The 20,503-nt window shown below is 40.9% G+C and overlaps 2 protein-coding genes across 2 annotated transcripts in view; one reads left to right on the top strand and one right to left on the bottom strand.

Annotated features, from left to right (window-relative positions):
* The window catches only part of LOC307167348 (C3a anaphylatoxin chemotactic receptor-like), a 130,774-nt gene that overhangs the window by 102,957 nt on the left and 7,314 nt on the right, over positions 1–20,503 (bottom strand). The window lies entirely within an intron of this gene.
* Positions 753–2,742, top strand: LOC307167781 (C3a anaphylatoxin chemotactic receptor-like). The gene is made up of 2 exons (XM_079887077.1): positions 753–823; positions 1,558–2,742. Exons 1-2 carry the CDS (start codon positions 820–822, stop codon positions 2,565–2,567), a joined length of 1,014 nt encoding a protein of 337 aa, XP_079743203.1. The 5' UTR covers positions 753–819; the 3' UTR covers positions 2,568–2,742.

Genomic DNA, 20,503 nt, shown 5'->3' on the forward strand with positions numbered 1-20,503 from the left:
TCACTTACAAGGGGTTTGTCAGTCAGACCGGCCGCGCTGCTCTGAGTGCCCTTATGTGTGCTTCTGTACTGCGCTAGCCATTCTATTGGCCGCCCGGCTCCCTGTTATCATGTTCCCCGGGCTTTCCCTGGGACTCATTCAGTGGATGCTGGGCGCGCACGGCGTTGACAAGGGAGTTCCCGTAGCGTAAGCTATACTTACGCAATACGAGAGAACCTCTCGTAAGAGAACGTACTCGGTTACCTAACGTAACCTCTGTTCTCTCTAGAGAGGGAACGAGTATTGCGTAACCCGCCGTGCTCGCGCCACGAGCTCACTCGCTTCAGCGACAAAAAACAGAGAAAAGCAGCCTCTGAGCCTTCTTTTGTACGCTAAACCACGCCCCTTCTGACGGGCCGTGACGCGTGAGCGCGCCCAGCGCGCTCATTGGGCGTGATGTCACGCCAAGGGCTCAGCGATAGGCTGCTGCAGTTGCCGCAGGGCAGCCAATGAGCACGCGAATACGCCTGCTCTAGGTCTGCTTGCTGCTGCACTGCGTTGACAAGATTTAAAATTAAGGATAATTTTTTGGCTTCATATCTCGAGAAAAGATGACTTTACCCGTAGCGTAAGCTATACTTACGCAATACTCGTTCCCTCTCTAGAGAGAACAGAGGTTACGTTAGGTAACCGAGTACGATTTCTGCTGAAGCATATTTCTCAACACCATCCCACCATCAATATTTAAGAGAAGTAAAGGGGAACTTATCATCAGTTGTTGATTTTCAACTATAACAGAACTTGCAAAGAGGTTTATATGGGCCTGAAGCCATAAAGAAAATGGGTAAGAATCTATAAACATTATATGCATATTTGTTGCCTGTTGAGAGCATATGGGTGTGTTGAGAGCATATGGGTGTGAGAATGATAATATTCTCTCCTCACACCCATATGCTCTCAACAGGCAACAAATATGGGTGTGAATGATAATATTCTCTCCTCACACCCATATTTGTTGCCTGTTGAGAGCATATGGGTGTGAGGAGAGAATATTATCATTCTCTGTATTTGGATGAAAATTGTAGAGAGATTAGAGAGATTTCCAAAAGGATTTTTCACATGTGTCGTTAACTGCAGGCCATGTCCAAGCTGGGTTTAAACTTTTTATTTTTGTTAATTGATGGTTTATTTATTTAGTACTTTTAAATCGTCTTTTATAGGCATATTTAGACATATATTTTGTCTTAGACCCAGACTTTCGACCTCTAATATGAAAATTTGAAAACCCATTATAATAATTACATTGTTTAAATACACACACACACACACACACAAGATTACAGAATTACAGATTCTGTGATTAAAAATTACAGAATTATCCTTGCAATCCTGTTATCTGTTGGACATTGCAGAATAGTAAAAACTTAAAAATAGAAAATTACTATAAGAGTGTTAAAGTATAGGCTTCGTATGGCATCCTGGGGTAGAAAATGTGTTGCATGTTAAAAGTGGCATAAAAACACATTCAGAGTCCAGAAACCAAAACTCACTGTATTTTCTTCTCTTGTTTTCGTGTAGCAACCACTACTTTTGGATTTCAAAATGTGACCAGATTCAATACGGACAATTCTACAGTGCAGACAGAGATCTTCTCAGGCATTACCATCTTTATCATATGCATTTACTTTGTCATACCTGCTGTAGGTCTCATTGGAAACGGGCTTGTCATATTTGTGACTGGTTACAAAATGAAGACGACAGTCAACTCCATTTGGTTCCTCAACTTGGCCATTGCAGACTTCATCTGCTGCTTAACTCTAATCATAAACACCATTTTAGGCGCACGCAATATTAAGGATTTTGGTTCCTTCAAGTGCATGTTTCTCGACTTTATGATTTACCAAAACTCATTTGCTAGCATTTTGCTGCTGATGACTATTAGTCTGGACCGATGCCTGTGCACATGGATGGTTGTGTGGTCTCGAAATAATCGAACCCTATTAAAAGCCAGAATCATCTGCGTGATTGTGTGGGTTTTATCCATTGGCTGCTGCATCCCTGTAGTTATCAATCCCTCAACAGCGGAGAGTAAAGTAAACTATAAATATCATATCAAGTCTCTGGTCACATACATGTTCATAGTGGGCTTTCTCATCCCTTTCCTGATCATTGCATCTTCGTATATAGCTATTGGCGTGCGAGTCAAACGTCTCAGAATGGAAAACCAGCTCAGGTCTTATCGGGTCATTATAGCTGCGGTCCTGGCCTTTTTCATATGCTGGCTTCCTTATCATGTCTACAATTTTTATTGCAAAAGTGCAGAAGAGAATCAGTGCAGTAAGTCTTCTAAAGCTCTAGATCCTGTATCAAGTATAGTTGACTTCCTGGCTTTTCTAAACAGCTGTCTGAACCCCATTCTCTATGTGTTCATGTGTGATGAGTATAAGAAGAAGCTGAAACAGTCTCTACTGCTGGTGCTGGAGACGGCGTTTGCTGAAAATCATCTGGACTTCAAAGTCTTAAAGAAAACAAAAGATACCATCATCTCTATCTCTGCCAGCTGCCAGGATAACAAAACAAGCGTTTAAGATTATATATACATTTACAACTTCACTTGTCTGCTTTGATGGCCATCCTTTTATGGCATGTCCACATGAGGTTCACAGCCATAAACTGCATTATACACATGAAGATGTTGAATCAATGACTCAATTTGCTGTATGGGAAAACAAAAAAAAGTTTATTAAATGGACTAATCTGGCTAAATCTTGTTGTCTATTTTAATATGACGTGAATCTCATTTTATCTGCATTTCATGGGATGCATAGGTAATTTTTCCAATGGTGGGCCATACAATGTAGTTTAACTTCGTTACTTTTCAAGTGGGTTATCTGTAGCCTACTTTATCAAAGTATCTTATTGTGGGAAAATTTTATTTTCACTTCAATATACATCTCAGTAGCGTAGCCACAAGGGGTCACGGGGTTGTGTTCTGATCAATTAAAATAAAAAATGATGGAATGTTGATTTGCTAGCCTAATTGATAGATCAACAGACCAATGCTGCGCAATAAAATGTTACGGCTGTTTTCAAACTTATTGGTCTGATTATGTCATGTGTTGTGCTAAGAACTAAATTAGACAAACACTGTTGCCAGTAAGTTACTGTAATTAAGATTTACAGTACAATTACCGTATTTCAGTTTTACAGTAACTACATGGTACTGTAATTGTTTAACACAGTGCATTACTGTAAAAACCAAGCTAATCAGTACACTACTGTAATAGTTTTTATTTGTACTAAATATAAATTAGATTTCATAATTTTCATATAGAATTAATTTTATTTTTATCCTAGTAATACTGACATACAAATCAATTAGACAAATGTATTATAAAATACCATTTTTGTTATTTAAAACATTTCATATACATCACAAAATAAACAGTCTGCCAATGCTGGAAATGATGTGTTCAATTTTTACACATTAATGGGTGTGTTTAGGGACAACGTTTTTTTGTGTTAATTTTAACTCATTCATTGTGTTAATGATTTTAACAAAGTAAATATGTCAGAAAGGATAGCACAAAGATGTGTAAACGTGTTAAATTGACACATTTTGTGCTGTCCTTCACTGCACACATTGTTAAAAAACATACATAAAATCCTAAACAAAATGTTAGCATTTGACTAACTGAATGTGGAGTCATTGGTTGTTTAGCTTATACAATTATTATAATGAAATATTAACCATTACATTCATAAAACTGCAGAATATAAATACATTTTTAAGCAGTAAAAAAGGAAATGTTCAACACTGGACAAAACAGTTCTTTTCACAATACATGACACATAACCCCACCTTCAAAATAATTTCACTTATTTCCAAAAATGTGTTGGATTCATGTACACTGGTGGCCAAAAGAAGTATTTTAGTGTCTTAATGTTTTGATGCTCAAGAAACATTTCTTATTATTATCAATGTCTGACTGTCTACTCCTCCATCTTTTCCACAGCATAGGAGTAAAAGTCATCATCAAAATAATCTTTAAGCTGCGCTTCATTTCAGCATATGTTGGACACACCATTTTTCCATTTGTGAGGTATGGCGATGATGGAAGGATGTCAGGCCATTTCTCCGGGATCATCTTTGAAAGACAAGAAAAAAACAGTTCTCTTAAGAGAGGTTCTCTCGTATTGCGTAAGTTGCTTACGCATCGGGAAAGTCTTCTTTCTTCGAGATCTGAAGCCAAAAATTATCCTTAATTTTCGCGCCCTCCACACCCCTCTAACCGTCAAGATGGGTGTGGCCAGTGTGTATATTAGGAGGGCTCACAGGCTGAAATATCTGATTTTCTAGTCTTCAGCGAAGCTCTACGCATCGCTGGATCTTGAGAGCCGCCGCCGTTGAAACCAGCGACCAGCAAACCTAGGACAGCGCCTGAGGAAGCCGGTCGCCTTCGCCGCCTTCAGCCGTCCGTGCCTGTTACGCTATCCAGCGACATATCCTTTTATTACTGCTGTGTGTGTTCGCCCTGCGACACACACTTTCTCTCACTGTTCTAAAAGAGCACGAGGCGTTTTTGTCAAAATACCTTGTTTTTCCTGCGGCTCGTGCCGCGCCCTGCTCAGCAACGGAGACCGCCACCTCTTCTGCGCTCTCTGCCTGGGCCGCGAGCATGCCGCCACCGCACTCTCTACGGGCGGCTGCCCCGAGTGCGAAGAACTTTCAACGTCGACCCTGCGGGCTCGACTTGAAGTTTTCGACCATGCTGTCGCTCCGCCTGTCCCTGCCGGGCCGCGCAAGAAGAAGCGCCGCTCGCAGAGACCACCGGAGACTGATGTGACTGAGGAGCTCGCCGGAACCTCTCCCTCGAGCTTCTCTCTCGCCCTCTACGCCCCCCCTCTCGCCCGCGCTGCCGCCGCGTCAGGGGATGAGGCGAATGAGATGGACACCCTCCCTCTGTTCGAGCCGCGCTACTGCGCCGCTCACAAGGGATGGCAGAAACGGACGGACTTAGAGCGAGCTTCCTCTCCCTCTGTTCGAGCCGCGCAAACTGCGCCGCTCACAAGAGATGGGAGAAGCGGACGGTCTTGGAGCTCTCTTTACGTTACAAGAAAGCTACTCCGTCCTCGCGCGTCACTCACCGGCGAAAGGAGAACAGAGTGTTTTCGTCCCGCCGTGGCCGGACCTACCTCCATTTCTCACACATTTCTCAGTCCCCTCTTAAGCTCAGGCGACTGGAATTGTTCATATAGCAGTAGCCTATACGAGCCTGTTATAAAAACACGCATGCCTGCAAGCAAACGCCGTCACAAGACATGATGGCGCTCTCTTATATATGCTCGCTCTAACCGACAGGTAACGTATTCTCCCCTGTGGCTCAGTGGTGGAATCTTAGGCTTTCGCGCCAGAGACCCGAGTTTGATCCCGGCTTGCGGCAGATAAAAATTTATGCTGTTCGCTTCTCCGAGCTCGCGGTCAGCTTTTCTTACATACAGAAAGTGAACCCGCCTCTCGCACCACTCCTACTCATGGTGCTCGATTATTTATGAGCGTCTATACACGAGGGAAGAAAAGACGGTTAAGTCCCGCTGCGGCTGGACCACCGTCAAAGCTTAACGCTCTGTCAGTCCCCGTTGCCACGGCTACTGCAGATGTTTACTTCGCAGCCAACGACCCGGTATATCTACCCAGCAAACACAGAACGTTGGCACAACGTAGCCAACCTTCTAACAACGTTTTAACAACATGGCCAAAAGGTTGCTATAACTACGTTGTGTAGTGAAGGTTGTTACAGCATTGTCACAATGTTGACATTAAACCACCGTTCAGGGCCATTGCTTAAGGTTGTGCCAACGGTGTCTTGACAACCACTGGACTACATATGTACTCGTCACTGCCCTGAAGCGCGAAAATCAGCCTTTTAAATTCCAACCACCTGTTGTTGGGCTCATTGTGTTCTTATTCATCATCGAGCAAGGATATGTGAGTATTGCGTTTAGCCGACCTCAGCTATCAAACACAACCAACTTTAATTTCTAATGTGATTAATGTAGCATCGCTCGCACTGTTTAGTTTTTCGTTTGATTTTTCCGCTATTTAGTCTCATTCGTTTCTTTGCTCCTCTGGATTTGTGGATGTTTCCCCGGTGACACCTGCTTTCGACTACTGTCCGCCATACAGACCTGGTTTTGTCCATTAAATGTTCTGATCTGCCTTTGCTTGTTATGTTTTATTTATTATACTTAAAATAAATTTGTATATTCGTTTATTTATTTATTTATAAATTTTTTTCACAAATGTATGACTTTTGGAAGTGCAATTTGATTATATGCAGTTTTAATAAAGTTGAATTAACGAAACCTTCTGTCATTTTTACTCTTCAGAGTGTAGGCTACACTTGCAGGTGTTGATAGCCCCATTAAATAATAATATAAACAATAAACGATAAAAAGTATATAAATATCTAACAAATTGCACCATATAAAAATATTGTCAGAACGTCGTCTCTCAGTTGCTGAATGTCGCGCAACATTGCTACAGCCCTGTCACGTCTTACAATTCTACGTTGTTACAATGTTGCGAGCACGTATACAGCGACGTTGCCATAGCAGAAATGCAACATCCCAGAGACGTTGCCACAACGTAAATGTGTTTGCTGGGTACCCGCTCGCCTGTGCGCAACCACCGTTCTCACGGCGACCCAGAGAAATCTCATATGAGCATAATGTCTGGTTGCACGGCTCACGCCGTATGTGTTTCAAATGCAGTGAATGTGCCCACGTTTCTGTGTTCACCCCTGCACACAAGCACTATAAATCCTGTGTCTCTCACAGAGCCCACTCTCATAAAGCAGGCAGAAGCCGCTCGAGTGTTAAAAGTAGGTCACGTGTCCACCTCACCGTGCCCACACCTACTCACTGCCCGCTCTGTCACACGGCCTCTCACGACCGGTCATGTTTTAAATGTAAGTCCTGTGCCCGCCCTCGAGCGCTCAAACATACTAACGAACATTTCGCCCCCGACGCCACCCTCGTGCGTCACGCCTCACACTATATGTTCCCCGTCCAAGCCACCGGGACACTGTGTAAAACGGCCAGCTATCGCTGCGTGCGATCCGCCGTATCTAAGCACCAAGAGCGCGCGCGCTGTGCCTGCCCCTCCGTTTAAACGATGCGCAGCGATCAGAGCCCGGAGGCCATTCTGCCCCTGGCTGCACACGCAAAAGCGTGGGAAGCTATTCCAGGTGCATCAGAATGGGTGCTAAGCACAGTAAAACAGGGCTATACTCTGCAGTTCACTCGCCGCCCCCCACGCTTTCAGGCGCGTACCGAGACGAGAGTGAATGGAGAAGAAGCACATCTACTTCGAGCAGAAATAGCGACACTTCTGTGCAAAAGGGGCTATAGAACCGGTTTTCCCCTTCTATGAGCGAGTCGGGCTTTTACAGCCGTTATTTCCTCGTTCCCAAGAAGGACGGAGCTCTCAGACTGATTTTGGATCTGAGATATTTGAACAAGGCTCTTATGAGAAGACCGTTCAAAATGCTCACAACCAGGCAGATCCTCGCGCAAATTCGCCGAGGGACTGGTTTATCTCTCTCGATCTAAAAGACGCGTACTTTCAGATCCAGATAATACCCCGTCACAGGCCATTCTTGATATTCGCCTTCGACGGTCAGGTATATCAATACACCGTCCTGCCGTTCGGCCTGTCTTTAGCACCCCGTACATTCACAAAGTGCATGGACACGGCTCTCGCTCCCCTGAGAGGTCGGGGAATGCGAATTTTGAACTATTTGGACGATTGGCTGATTCTAGCACAGTCAGAGGCCGAGCTCATCGCCCACAGAACAGTGCTTCTCAGCCACCTGGAAAGCCTGGGGCTCACGGTCAACTGGACCAAGAGCTCGTTAGTGCCCAGTCAATCAACCTCTTTTCTGGGTTTGGATCTGGACACTGTGGCAATGACGGCCCGCCTGTCGACACGGCGCGCGCGCTGCATTCGACGCCTGGCCGCGTCCTTCCAGCCGGGCAGCACCGCACCTCTCAAAACATTTCAGAGGATGCTGGGTTGTATGGCTTCAGCTGCAGCAGTGCTTCAGCTGGGTCTATTGCGTATGCGCCCGCTACAACGCTGGTTGAGCGCCCGAGTGCCTCACAGAGCCTGGGCTTCCGGCGGCATTCGAATCAGAGTGACTCAGAGCTACGTTTCAGCACTGAAGCCCTGGTTAGTGGCCGACTGGTACCAGTGGGGAGTGACAATGGGAGCCATCTCACACCGCAAAGTTATCTCGACGGACGCTTCCACCTCAGGTTGGGGCGCTCTTTTCGAGGGCAAACCAGTCTTTGGCCTGTGGTCAGACCAGGAGAAATGCCTCCACATAAACTGTTTGGAGATGATAGCGGTCGAGAACGCGCTCAAGCGCTTTCTCCCATTCATATGGGATCACCATGTGCTAGTCCGCTCGGACAACATGTCCGTGGTGTCCTATGTGAACCGACAGGGCGGTGTCAGGTCCAGGAACCTGTGCAACTGACAGAACGCCTTCTTGTGTGGGCTCACCGCTCGTTGTGCTCGCTGAGAGCCACGCACGTGCTGGGCCACCTGAATGTCGGCCCAGACAGACTGTCCAGCGACATCATTCCCCCGGGAGAATGGTCCCTGCACCCTCAGACAGTCCAGTTCCTCTGGCGCCTATTCGGCAGAGCGGAGGTCGACCTCTTGTGTCGAAAGACAACGCTCACTGCCCGATATTTTTCTCGAAAAGCGAGGACGCGCTGTCCCAAACCTGGCCCAGCCTCCCGCTGTACGCTTTCCCTCCGATCTTCCTGTTACCACAGGTCATAACGAGGATCAGGGAAACGCACCACCCAGTGCTTCTTATAGCCCCGCGTTGGGAGAACCAAATATGGTACCCAGAGCTAGTGAGGCTGTCGCACTCACCCCCATGGCCGATCCCGGTGAGAAAGGATCTCCTCTCTCAAGCCGGTGGATCGATCTGGCATCCCCATCCGGAGCGATGGTCTCTGCATGCTTGGGTAATCAACGAATACCCGTTGACCTGCCAGAAGGGGTCGTGAACATGATCACGCAGTCTAGAGCTCCCTCCACGAGACGAAGCGCCCTCATTGGATGTGACGTCACACAGGGCTCACTGGTAGGCTTAACCCCCTGAGGTCGGCTATCGCGCCGGCGCGATAGGCTCGTTTTTTTCCGTATGAGTGCAAAAAAAAAAAAAAAAAAAAAAAATTAATTTTTATCTTATATGCTTGTGTTATACATCAATCGATCCTGTTTAGTGTGTATTTTTTTTGTGTATGCTCATAATAAAAACAAAGTGTTGTGCTTTTCGCCAAATAAAGAAAAATAAACATGATGCGAGTTCTGCCTACTCTCCGTCAGTGAAGTCAATTCTGAAACGCGTCCGAAAATGAACTGTAACTCAGCGAATACTCAGTCAAACAGGCATACAGTCACACAGGCATGAAGCTTGAATTATCTTCTTTCAAATGAAGTAATTTTTATAAAAAACAAATATTCACAGTTTATATAATATGTATGTAAAGAGAGAGATGTCAGTCGTTCTCATCTCAGCTAATTAAGTTTTAATGTGACTCCGCCTACGGAGACCGCGCGCTATTCAAACGCAAATGTGAGGCGATCCATACAAACCTGTGAAACGCCCACATCCGCTGGATAAGGCCGGTGAAACACTGGATGCGTGGCGTAAGCGTCTCAGCTGCGTGGCGTGTCCGTTTTTATTTCGGCTCCCATCCATGTTAACAGTTTAGAGTTTGCATACTGCCTGTGTGAGACGCGCGTCTCAGGCGCGGCACGAGCCGCGTGGAAAACGCGTGCATTCTAGAAATAGAACCGACGCCTATTTTTCACTCGACACGCAAGCGTCTTGGAAGCGTTTCCATGCAAAATTGAATAGGAAAATCTGTTTATTTGTCATTTTGACACGAATACATATTAATAAATGTCCTTTTGATGTTTAAAAGTGTCTAGGTTTTGACATAAATGCAAATATAAATGTAATTTTACAAAATATGATCGATTTTCAAATACTGCTGTATTGAATGAACAGCTTTTAGCAAACTCTATTGCTATACTGAGATGAGGAATATATACTGTATGTGTTTTGTCAAAAATAAAGTCATCAACTAACTAATGAATCCTTTACTTTGAAATACGTATGATAAAATGTATACTTTAGTTTTGAAAGACGTTGACTAGTTTTGAAAAGATTATAAAGTATGTATGTGCATGCATATATATATGTGTGTGTGTGTATATAAGAAGAGTTCAGATGCAAAAGCCTCTAAATGCCATCTGAAATTTTCTCCTAGAATGATCATTTTTATGAAGCTTGTATATTTAAGTTAGCTATAGGTGACACGTCACCTGAATGAATGGCTCATTAAGTATGCAGGGACGTAGTCTCACCAGGTGTGAACTACTACATATGCATGATGCTGTTGGAGCGTTTACGCCCCATCCGCATATTGGCTTTCCAAACTAAAAGTGTTTCACAAAACTAAAATCAATGTATCGTTTTTTTGTGGATGATTAGGCAGGATGATTTTCATATCATTTTGAAGAAAAAACACTAGGCGATGACATCCATTAGTCAAAAGTCTTATTGCCACATATTTAGTATGTGTTTTGTGGCCTTATTTCAGAAACTTTAGTTTTTAGTTTTTTCAATAACCACGCATAAACATTATTCTCTCAAAAATGCAGACATGTACATTCTTGTTGCTCACATATTATGGTAGCCCTGTTTGTGCTAAATAGTGTGTAATTTTTTTTTGCCATTAATATGTTTATAAGCAACTGAAAAAAGCACAAATGTCAGGGCATGTCAGAACATCTCAAGGACCCCAAAAACACCCCAGACCCCAGAGGGTTAAGCAGTTGCCGCTGAGCAGCCAATGAGCGCGCTTATACAGCCTGCCATGGTCTGCCGGCTGCCGCACTGCGTTGACAATGAATACAAAATTAAGGATAATTTTTGGCTTCAGATCTCGAAGAAAGAAGACTTTCCCGATGCGTAAGCAACTTACGCAATACTCGTTCCCTCTTCTAGAGAGAACCGAGGTTACATTAGGTAACCGAGTACGTTTTCAACTATACCACACATGTGTGAACCTAATTTCATATGCACTTAGACACAGCCAAAACAATTTTCCAAAATAAGACACCCCTTCCCTATAGAGGGTATGCACTGACGTCACTTTCTCGCCAAAGAGCTGCTGCGTGACTGGATTTAATAGGGGAAACTGCGAAAACATGAGTAAAACAATCGATTATCAGTTTAAACTAAAGGTTGGACTCGATATAGTGTTCCTTACAACTTAACAAAGATCCAGTGATCTGTGGATATTGACATGCAGCCAGGAATCATGTTTCCTGATATTTATATGAGCCTGATTTCAACACCGAAAAAAAAAAAAAAAAAAAAAAAAAAAAAAAAAAACTAATTTGCCTGTGAACGCTTTATATAACGGCAATATAAGTCCGGGTGATCAATTCTATCAATGTTATATATATCATATCGTCCAGCCCTAAAACTTTTATAGTTTTTTGTCAATGTTTATTTAAAAACATCCAATTATGCGCTCCATTTGCTTCTCTGTACTGTAGTGATGGGTCGGTCATGAATGATTCGTTTATTTTGAACGAATCTTTAATATGACTCGGGACTACCGAGTCTGTACTGGAAACAGAAATGATTAGTTCATCTCTTGAGTCTTCGGGTTCGGGTCCGAGTCTTTTGTTCTTCCTGTCAGTCCCATAGAGGCTATGCTGTCAGTACCGGAAAGAGAAATGATTAGTTTTCGGGTCTGATTCTTCTGAGTCTTTCATTCTTTTGTCACATGACAGCGCTGGACACATAAATGAGTTACTAATTTTTTAACAGTAACATGCTACATTTTTGGTCTCAAATTATAGCTTTTTAATTTCTTTCAATTTATAATTTAAGAATTTCTGTTATGATGGTTCTTTTCCATATGGATGTGGTACTAAAGAGTTGGTAATGCTTTAAACTTTATCTATGATGGGGCAAACCACTTTGATAAAGATATATATATATATATATATATATATATATATATATATATATATATATATATATAGTCTAATAACAACAGTTCCGTGACATAAAACTGAACGACTCGAACCCGAGAGATAAACTAATCAATTCTCTATCCAGTACCGATTGCATAGCTCAGCTTATGTTGTCACGTGTTGAAAGAAATGACTCGAACCCGAAGTCGATAGACTCGAAACGTGAACTAATCAATTCTGTATCCGGTATTACAGACTGCAAAGCTCAGTTTATGAGAATGTCACGGGATGAACGAACGGCTTAGATTGGGTAAACTAACAGACTGCATAGCCTGAAGACCCAGATAAATAAATGAATCGTTTCTGTTTCTCATAATTTGGCCTCTTCCTTGCATTGCAATTTTTTTCTTATTCTAAATGTGATCAACATTTGATGTGTTTGGGGAATTTGGCTATTGACATGTAACATTTAAATACATTCTGCTGAAATTAACGAAATGACGTGAAAAAATATTTATTCATTTTTATGAACGAGATTCAAAGATCCGAGTTAGTAAAATGATCCGAACTTCCCACTACTACGTCACGCGCATACATATTAAACTCACCATTCCATTAAAACTGTGAAGTCTGGGATATTCTCTAATGATTTCTTCGATAGTTTTTGTTCCAGAGGATCAATTCCACACACTGCAGTTTGTTGAGGTGGTGTGTGTCTCATGAACTCCTCGACTTGGCTGTGAGGACTTTCTTTTGCCACTCAATCATTGTCAGTCATCAAACAGCTCAGACTATATTGAAATTAAAAAATACTGTATTGAAATTACGGAAGACAGCTGAAAAAAAAAAAAAAAAACATAAGTAATTATCTGTACCTGGATCTGTAGTAGCCCCAGCACTGCACATTTGGTATCTCTAATCATTATTCAACTTACCAGCTTGTTAGTAGAGGGACTCCAAGACAGATAAAGAAGACATCCAAAATGTGTACACTCTCCAGGACCAGAGTTGAGAACCATTGTCATCCAGCAGCATAATACTTTCATTTACTCCTTTCTGTGTTAGAATGAAGCAGACAAAAATAAATATTTTCAGAAAAGTAAACTAGTCCTTAAAAACTTGTTACTACAGTAAATCAAGGTAATCTGTGTATTGGAAAACATCAACTTTCTTTAACTAATCATGAACTAATCGTTTATTTGTAGCACAATGTTTCCCATTTCAATGTTGTTGGGAATATCTGCACTTTTTCATCTTTCTCACATCTCGGAGATTTTTAGCGAATTCAAACGCTTCTCACTGCACCTCACAACGCTGTTGTGGTGTCGTGTGACCGATCTCTGAGCTCGCGCCGCTGGGCCGAGCTGATAAATGGTCCGTGCACTACGGTTCAAATGAGTAGAGCTCTTTCGTTCCGCATTTAGTGACAATTGTAGTCGCACCTGTACGAAAAAAGTACATTACCAGTCTGGAGCACTGCTTCAGCTGTGACAGCTTAAAGTCCCTTTAAGACATTTGCTATCACGAATACCGTAAAACAGGCGTAACGTTAATGCTAGATAGTGATTTCAGACTAAGGCCTACTTAATTTATTGTAGTAGAGTAACTGGTAGTAAACGGTTTCGCTAGTATAATGTTATAATTAACTAGATTAAAAAGTTCGTCGAGACAAACTTTAAGTTGGCTTGAGAAAGCCGAACTAGAAAGTTTGAAGAAGTTTAAAGTTTAAATTAGTTTAAAGTTTAAATTAGTTTTAAGTTGAAAGTAGTTTGAAGTTTAAATTAGTTTAAAGTTTAAAGTAGTTTGAAGTTTAAATTAGTTTAAAGTTTAAAGTAGTTTAAAGTTTAAAGTAGTTTAAAGTTTAAAGTAGTTTAAAGTTTGAAGTAGTTTAAAGTTAAAAAGTTGCCAGGGTGTTTCTAGTGGGTTGCTAAAGTGTCCTGGGTGATTGCTAGGTGGTTGCTAGGGTATTCTAGGTGGTTGCTAGGGTGTTCTGGGTGGTTGCTAGGCAGTTGCTAGGGTGTTCTGGGTGGTTGCTATGGTGTTGCTAGGCGGTTGCTAGGGTATTCTGGGTGGTTGCTATGGTGTTGCTAGGCAGTTGCTAAGGTATTCTGGGTGGTTGCTAGGTGGTTGCTAGGGTGTTCTGGGTGGTTGCTATGGTGTTGCTAGGCGGTTGCTAGGGTATTATGGGTGTTTGCTATGGTGTTGCTAGGCAGTTGCTAAGGTATTCTGGGTGGTTGCTAGGCAGTTGCTAGGGTGTTCTAGGCGGTTGCTGTGGTGTTACTAGGTGGTTAGTAGTTTTCACAGATGGTTACTATGGAGTTTTTATAGAGTTCTTAGCATGATCTTGGCATGATTTAGCACTTAACTAATCGCTATTAGCATGTAGCTATTCACTGCTAGCATGTGTAGCATGTTGGAAGTGCTGTTTGCTAGCATGAGTCAAAAGAGCCAACCCTCATTTCTGTACGATGTTCTGATACAGAGATATAAGTCTTGCAAAACGGTTGCTAGGGTACTCAAGTTTGGTTGCTATGGAGTTGCTTGGGAGCTGGGAGCTTTAAACTTAAGAAGTTTAAAGTGGTTTGAAGTTTAAAGTAGTTTAAAAGTTCAAGTTTTTAGTTCTCAAAGGCAACTTCGTTTTAAAAAAATATAAAAATTCAAATTTAGAATAATTATATAGGGACTGTGTGTAGGAATTTCTCCCATCTAGTGGTGAAATTGTATTTTGCATTCAAACGAATAATGCTCTTCAGCGTCTCACTTTTTCAAATGCGCGTTGCATCTACGGTAGCCGTTATGTACCAAAAAGCTATGACAGGATGTCTTATAATAGCACTTCGAGTTTTTCTTCGGGTGAACAGGTTTGTTATTTAAAACAAACTGAAACTTGAAACAACGAAAAAAAGAATGTTACAGTATGAATTACTGACTGTGAAAAACATTAACTATGGTAATTGGTAATGCCTTCTGTACTCATTATATTTTTTGAAGTACGTGCATTGTTAGATATCATCATCATCATCAGAGCCTTCTCTAACGTTACTTAACTCAATAGCTGCTATTCATCAAAGAGCCTGTTTAACTTTTAACTATAAATGTTCTACTGTCTATATACTGTAATAAAGTACACAACCAAGCAATGAAAAAAAAAGCTTGTAACTAAGACCGTAACATTGACTTACCTGTCGAGAAGAAAGCAGCCAACTTCAGCGTCTCTTTTGAAAGCTTTCTCCTGCATTAGCTATCCACACATTAACCCTTGTTTTTGTAATCTCCGGTCACGTTTCCTTTTACGGTCTATTTTGGACTTTTTTCGACGACGAAGACTCATCCTGTGACTCAGCATATGTGAATGAACGGTGTATAAATAACCGTGCAGTGGATCCTTTTAAACTTGCCGCGGCAGTGACAAGCGCCTCTCTCTGCTCCTCCACTTCTGCTGGCTTCAGTCACGTGACACTGGTTCTGAACGAAAACGCGTTGTGGAAACGCGTTGGCCTAGTACTTTTTGTCCCTCTCTGCTATTATAGTTTTTCAAGATGGCGGAACTACATGGAAGCCTCCGTGGACCTACCCGTCCCATGTATATAAAGATAATAAATTCTTCGTTTACGAGGATTAGTCTGATCATTGGCATAGGTATTTGTACACCTTTGAGGGCATACTTATTAATAAAAATATTGTTTTTACACTCTAAAATTGGCTGGGTTAAAAACAACCCAATTGGCAACCCAGTGCTGGGTAAATATTGGACAGAACACATGCTGGGTTAAATTAACCCAGTGACATTTTAACCCAGCAGGCTGGGTTGTCTAGAAAACCAAGATGTAGAAATTTTTTTACCATTAATGGATTTGCTATTCTGGGTTATTTTTGCTGGGTTATTTTTATTTTTCTTATAATTTCACCTGTGCTTTACTGTAAAACTTTGAATTAAGAAACAATGAAGAACATGTTTAGACTTAAAATAATTTTTAATGCTTGTCAACTGACATTCACAAATGTGTTAAAATTGGCAACAATGACAACAAACTGCACATTAAATTTAAATGCAAAAATCATTTAGTGCTGACATCAAAGTAGTTCAATATTGTCAGTTTTAATAAATAAATAAAGATTAGTTAAACATTAACGATGCGATGTTATTATCAACTCTCAATGAGAGATATTCTTATAAATTCTCAAGAAAATGTATTCTCTTGACCACAGAGAATAATTGTCTTGTTCACGAGATTATTAACTGGTAGGTCACTCACGAATTTATTGAGCTTGTAACTATAAGATCGAACACATTTAAGAGGCTTTGTTTTATGAGCAGCAGACAGAGACGATCAAGAGTATAATAGTTTTTTTAATAAAATGCGATTATGAAAGTAATGTTACAACTACATCTAACAAGAATATATATATATATGGGACAGTAAAATGAAAGTAAAATAAACAGAAAGGAAAAACAGCAGATTGCAGAATAGTAAACAAATCACAATGTATAGCCTTTGAGAACCAGCAAAATATCAAAATCACCTTAAACATGTAAATGTAATACGCATTCAAATCTTGGTAAGAGATCAAAAATACTTGCATTGAAAACCTTGTGGTTGAGATGGGACGGCGAGTAGCCGATGCTTGCGTGTCCGTTGGAAGCGTTCTTTGGATTCTTCCTGAGTGCGCGTCGGGGCGGGAGTTTCAAAACGGTTCACGTGTGATCTGCTAAGACTTGATTTAAGTTCGTTTCACTTTGAGATGTAAGTGAATGAACACTAGACTATTAAAACAAGAAGTCGGAGTTACGACTAAAACAAAACAAATTTTAAGTAAAACAAAATAAAGAGACTCGTACGAGAAAGAAAAATAACGAAAAAGCAGGAACAAACAAGACGAAAGAAATACAGAACAGAACTGACCGGAACACGGAGTGTAACCGCTTTTCTAGGGTACAGAAATTTCATATGGAAGTAAAATAATGTCAAATGTTTTTGAAACAAAAAGCCTGTTGAATTGCACTACTTGAAAAAAAATAGGCATTGCATTAACCATGCTTGCATTTTAATGCATTGTATTTTAGGGCTTGCATTTTTATGGGCTGAAATTCAACATGGTTGAATATTTAAGCTGTGAATATTTCAATTAAAAACATTTCAAACACATTTTTATTATTAAAAATTCAATAATCCATATTCACCTTTCATATTTCACTTCCAAAATATTCAAACTGTTTAAAAATACAACCTATAATATTCAACAGGCAATTTTCGGTCCATTTTATTTCACTTTGAAAATTCGCTTCCACAAATTCGGTGGTTCAAATTCGACAGAAAATATTACGTTGACATCCATGAACTGCAGGAAGAGCAGTAGATTACCGAGATACTCCTCATCTGCTGTTACTCGACCTCACCAGCAGGTGGTGCAAAAGCGCGTGTTGTTGACGAAGACCAGCAACAGTTAGAGCAAGCCATTCATTCATAAAATGAAAATGATTATCTGTGTCAGTATATATGCGGAAAAGATGATAAAGACACAAACGCTGTGTTTATGTTTCATTCAATAACTTCATTGTCACTTTCCCTGTGTAGCCTAACGTTACATGTCATCAGCTTTCTCAACCTATGAACAGGATTATAATCGGTTTCCCTCAATACCTCACACTCGAGGATTCCCCTTCTGTCGGGACAAAACGCTTAACGTAGTTTATGGACTAATACAGTGATATAAAAGACCAAACTCGCACCTTATTGGGGATGTAGGCTGTAGGCTACTATATAGGCTCGATGGACTAAGAATATGAACGTAACGCGCAAAGTTTCATGCAGAGCGTTTCGTGATACTGGCATAAAATCAACACTTTCTCTCTTCTCTTCTCTTCTCTTCTCTTCTCTTCTCTTCTCTTCTCTTCTCTCTACAGTAGGCTATAGTATAGTAGGCTATGCCTACGTGTATTGCATTAGCTTAAACTGGGAAGAGATAGCACTTGCATATTGTTGTCCTCCTATTGTTAGTTTAACTGTAAATCGCTTTGGATAAAAGCGTCTGCTAAATAAATGACTAAATGTAGCCTAATAAATGTAAAATTGGCTTGACATTGGACATTCGCACATTTAGGGACCGTCTCAAAAGTTGCATAAAACACTGGCATACACGTTTCTAACTGCAATAGCAAACTTTAATTGAATAAATATAAAAAATCCAAAGGGTGCGCATTATGCCTGACACTACATGAACACTTTATAGTTGGTTTTTGACTGTAAGTCGTTCTATTCAAATGCTATTGAAGTTAGAAACGTGTAAAGTCGTATACACTTTAGAGACGGTCCCTAAATGTGCGAATGTCCAACGTCAAGCCAACTTTATGCCAGTCGATCACTGGGAAACGCTCAGCATTAAACGAGTTTGGTCTTTTATATCACTGTAATTAGTCCATTAAGCTATACGTTAAGCGTTTTATATGTCCAGCTGGTGAATCCTTAAGTATTGAGGGAAACCCTAATAGCTTGCATGCAGCACATCGCCACAATATAAAGTTAAGGCAACTAAACAACCAAGAGAAATATATGTCAACCTCAAAAATGTAATATTGGATCTGTATCCGCATCGGGGAATAACATTATAATCTTGTTCACGGTAGAGAAAGATGCTTGTAGGCTACACAGGGAAAGTAACTGTGAAGACACTGAATTTAACATAAAACCGCCGTCATAATAGTCACAAATACACTTGCATTGCTGTTAAATGAGTTTTATGAATGAATGGCTGGCTCTAACTGTTGCTCTGTCTTCGTCAACAACACGAGCTTTTGCACCACCTGCTGGTGAAGCCGACTAACAGCAGATGGAGAGTACGCTCGGTAATCTACTGCTCTTCCTGCAGTTCATGGATGTCAACGTAATATTTTCTGTCGAATTTGAACCACCGAATTTGTGGAAGCGAATTTTCAAAGCGAAATAAAATGGACCGAAAATTGCCTGTTGAATATTATAGGTTGTATTTTTAAACAGTTTGAATAATTTGGAAGTGAAATATGAAAGGTGAATATAGATTATTGAATTTTTAATAATGAAAATGTGTTTGAAATGTTTTTAATTGAAATATTCACAGCTTAAATATTCAACCATGTTGAATTTCAGCCCATAAAAATGCAAGCCCTAAAAATACAATGCATTAAAATGCAAGCATGGTTAATGCAATGCCTATTTTTTTTCAAGTAGTGCAATTCAACAGGCTTTTTGTTTCAAAAACATTTGACATTATTTTACTTCCATAATTTCACTCCTCCCTGGCGCTTGGGCCAATTGGAACGCGAAATTCCAGGCGGGAGAAATTTTCTTTGTCTCACTTAGGAGTTTGATTTGCATGTTTTATGGCAGTCTTAGGATCATACCATTTCTACTTTAAACAATTATAACCGCAGTAAAATGCATTTTATCATAATTTGGTACCCATATCTTTCCTACGGGTATATGGAGGTTCAATTCAAGACCACATTTGGTATGTTTAAAAGCTACGGCATAGAAATGACTTCTTATTCTGTAAAATAAGCATTAAAAGTTCAACTAACAATCTAGGAATAAGATTAACCCAACATGTGATGTACATTTACAAATGGGAATGAAAATTGGACTTTTAAAAAGATCCACATGGCATATCTATGATTGCAACAGTGTGCACATCTGAAACATTATTCCTTTAAGGTTTACAAGAATACAAAAACCCATCACAGAGAAGAACAATCGTGGAAAAGAGAAATTACATTCAGGTTTACATATTTCTTCAATGGTTATACATATAAAATATCTAGGATGAACACTTTAATTATGCTCCTCTGCCAGAATCTCAGTGAGATTCCTGGCTTGCTGACATTCCGTTAGGGTTATAAAAATCTTTATCAACCTAACCAAAGTGGGGAGGGGGGTCTGATTACCCGAGGATGCCGGCGAACATTCTTAAACTAGAACATTTATAATTCAAGGCTATGCATTAGAAAGTCACACCTCTATTATAAAGAAAAACTAATCACACATGCATATAGGAATGTACATACATTAGAAGGTGGTTTCTATTCTAAATTACATACAAAGGACGTGTTTGTAGGTGAGTGTGTGTCTTTGTGTGTTGTGTGTGTGTGTGTGTGTGTGTGTGTGTGTGTGTGTGTGTGTGTGTGTGTGTGGACAGACCACCTGGGCCTTCGTTTGCAGGGAAGGGGGAAGATTGATAGCAATCTTTGTGGTCTGCCAGTGAGGATCCTAGCCATGTTCTGTTAAATTTCATGCTGGTATGAAAGTGTCAGAAAGCAATTTGACCAAGGCTTTCGGAGCTCTTCGGGGTCCATTTGGTGTTATTCTTTGCTTTCTGGGGGGGGGGGGGGGGGGGGGGGGATGTCTCTTACAGACCAGGAGGATGTCTCTTACAGACCAGGTGGCTCCAGTTAGTGAATTATATTTACCA

This window comes from Squalius cephalus (assembly GCF_949319135.1).
Source record: "Squalius cephalus genome assembly, chromosome: 11".
NCBI lineage: Eukaryota > Metazoa > Chordata > Actinopteri > Cypriniformes > Leuciscidae > Squalius > Squalius cephalus.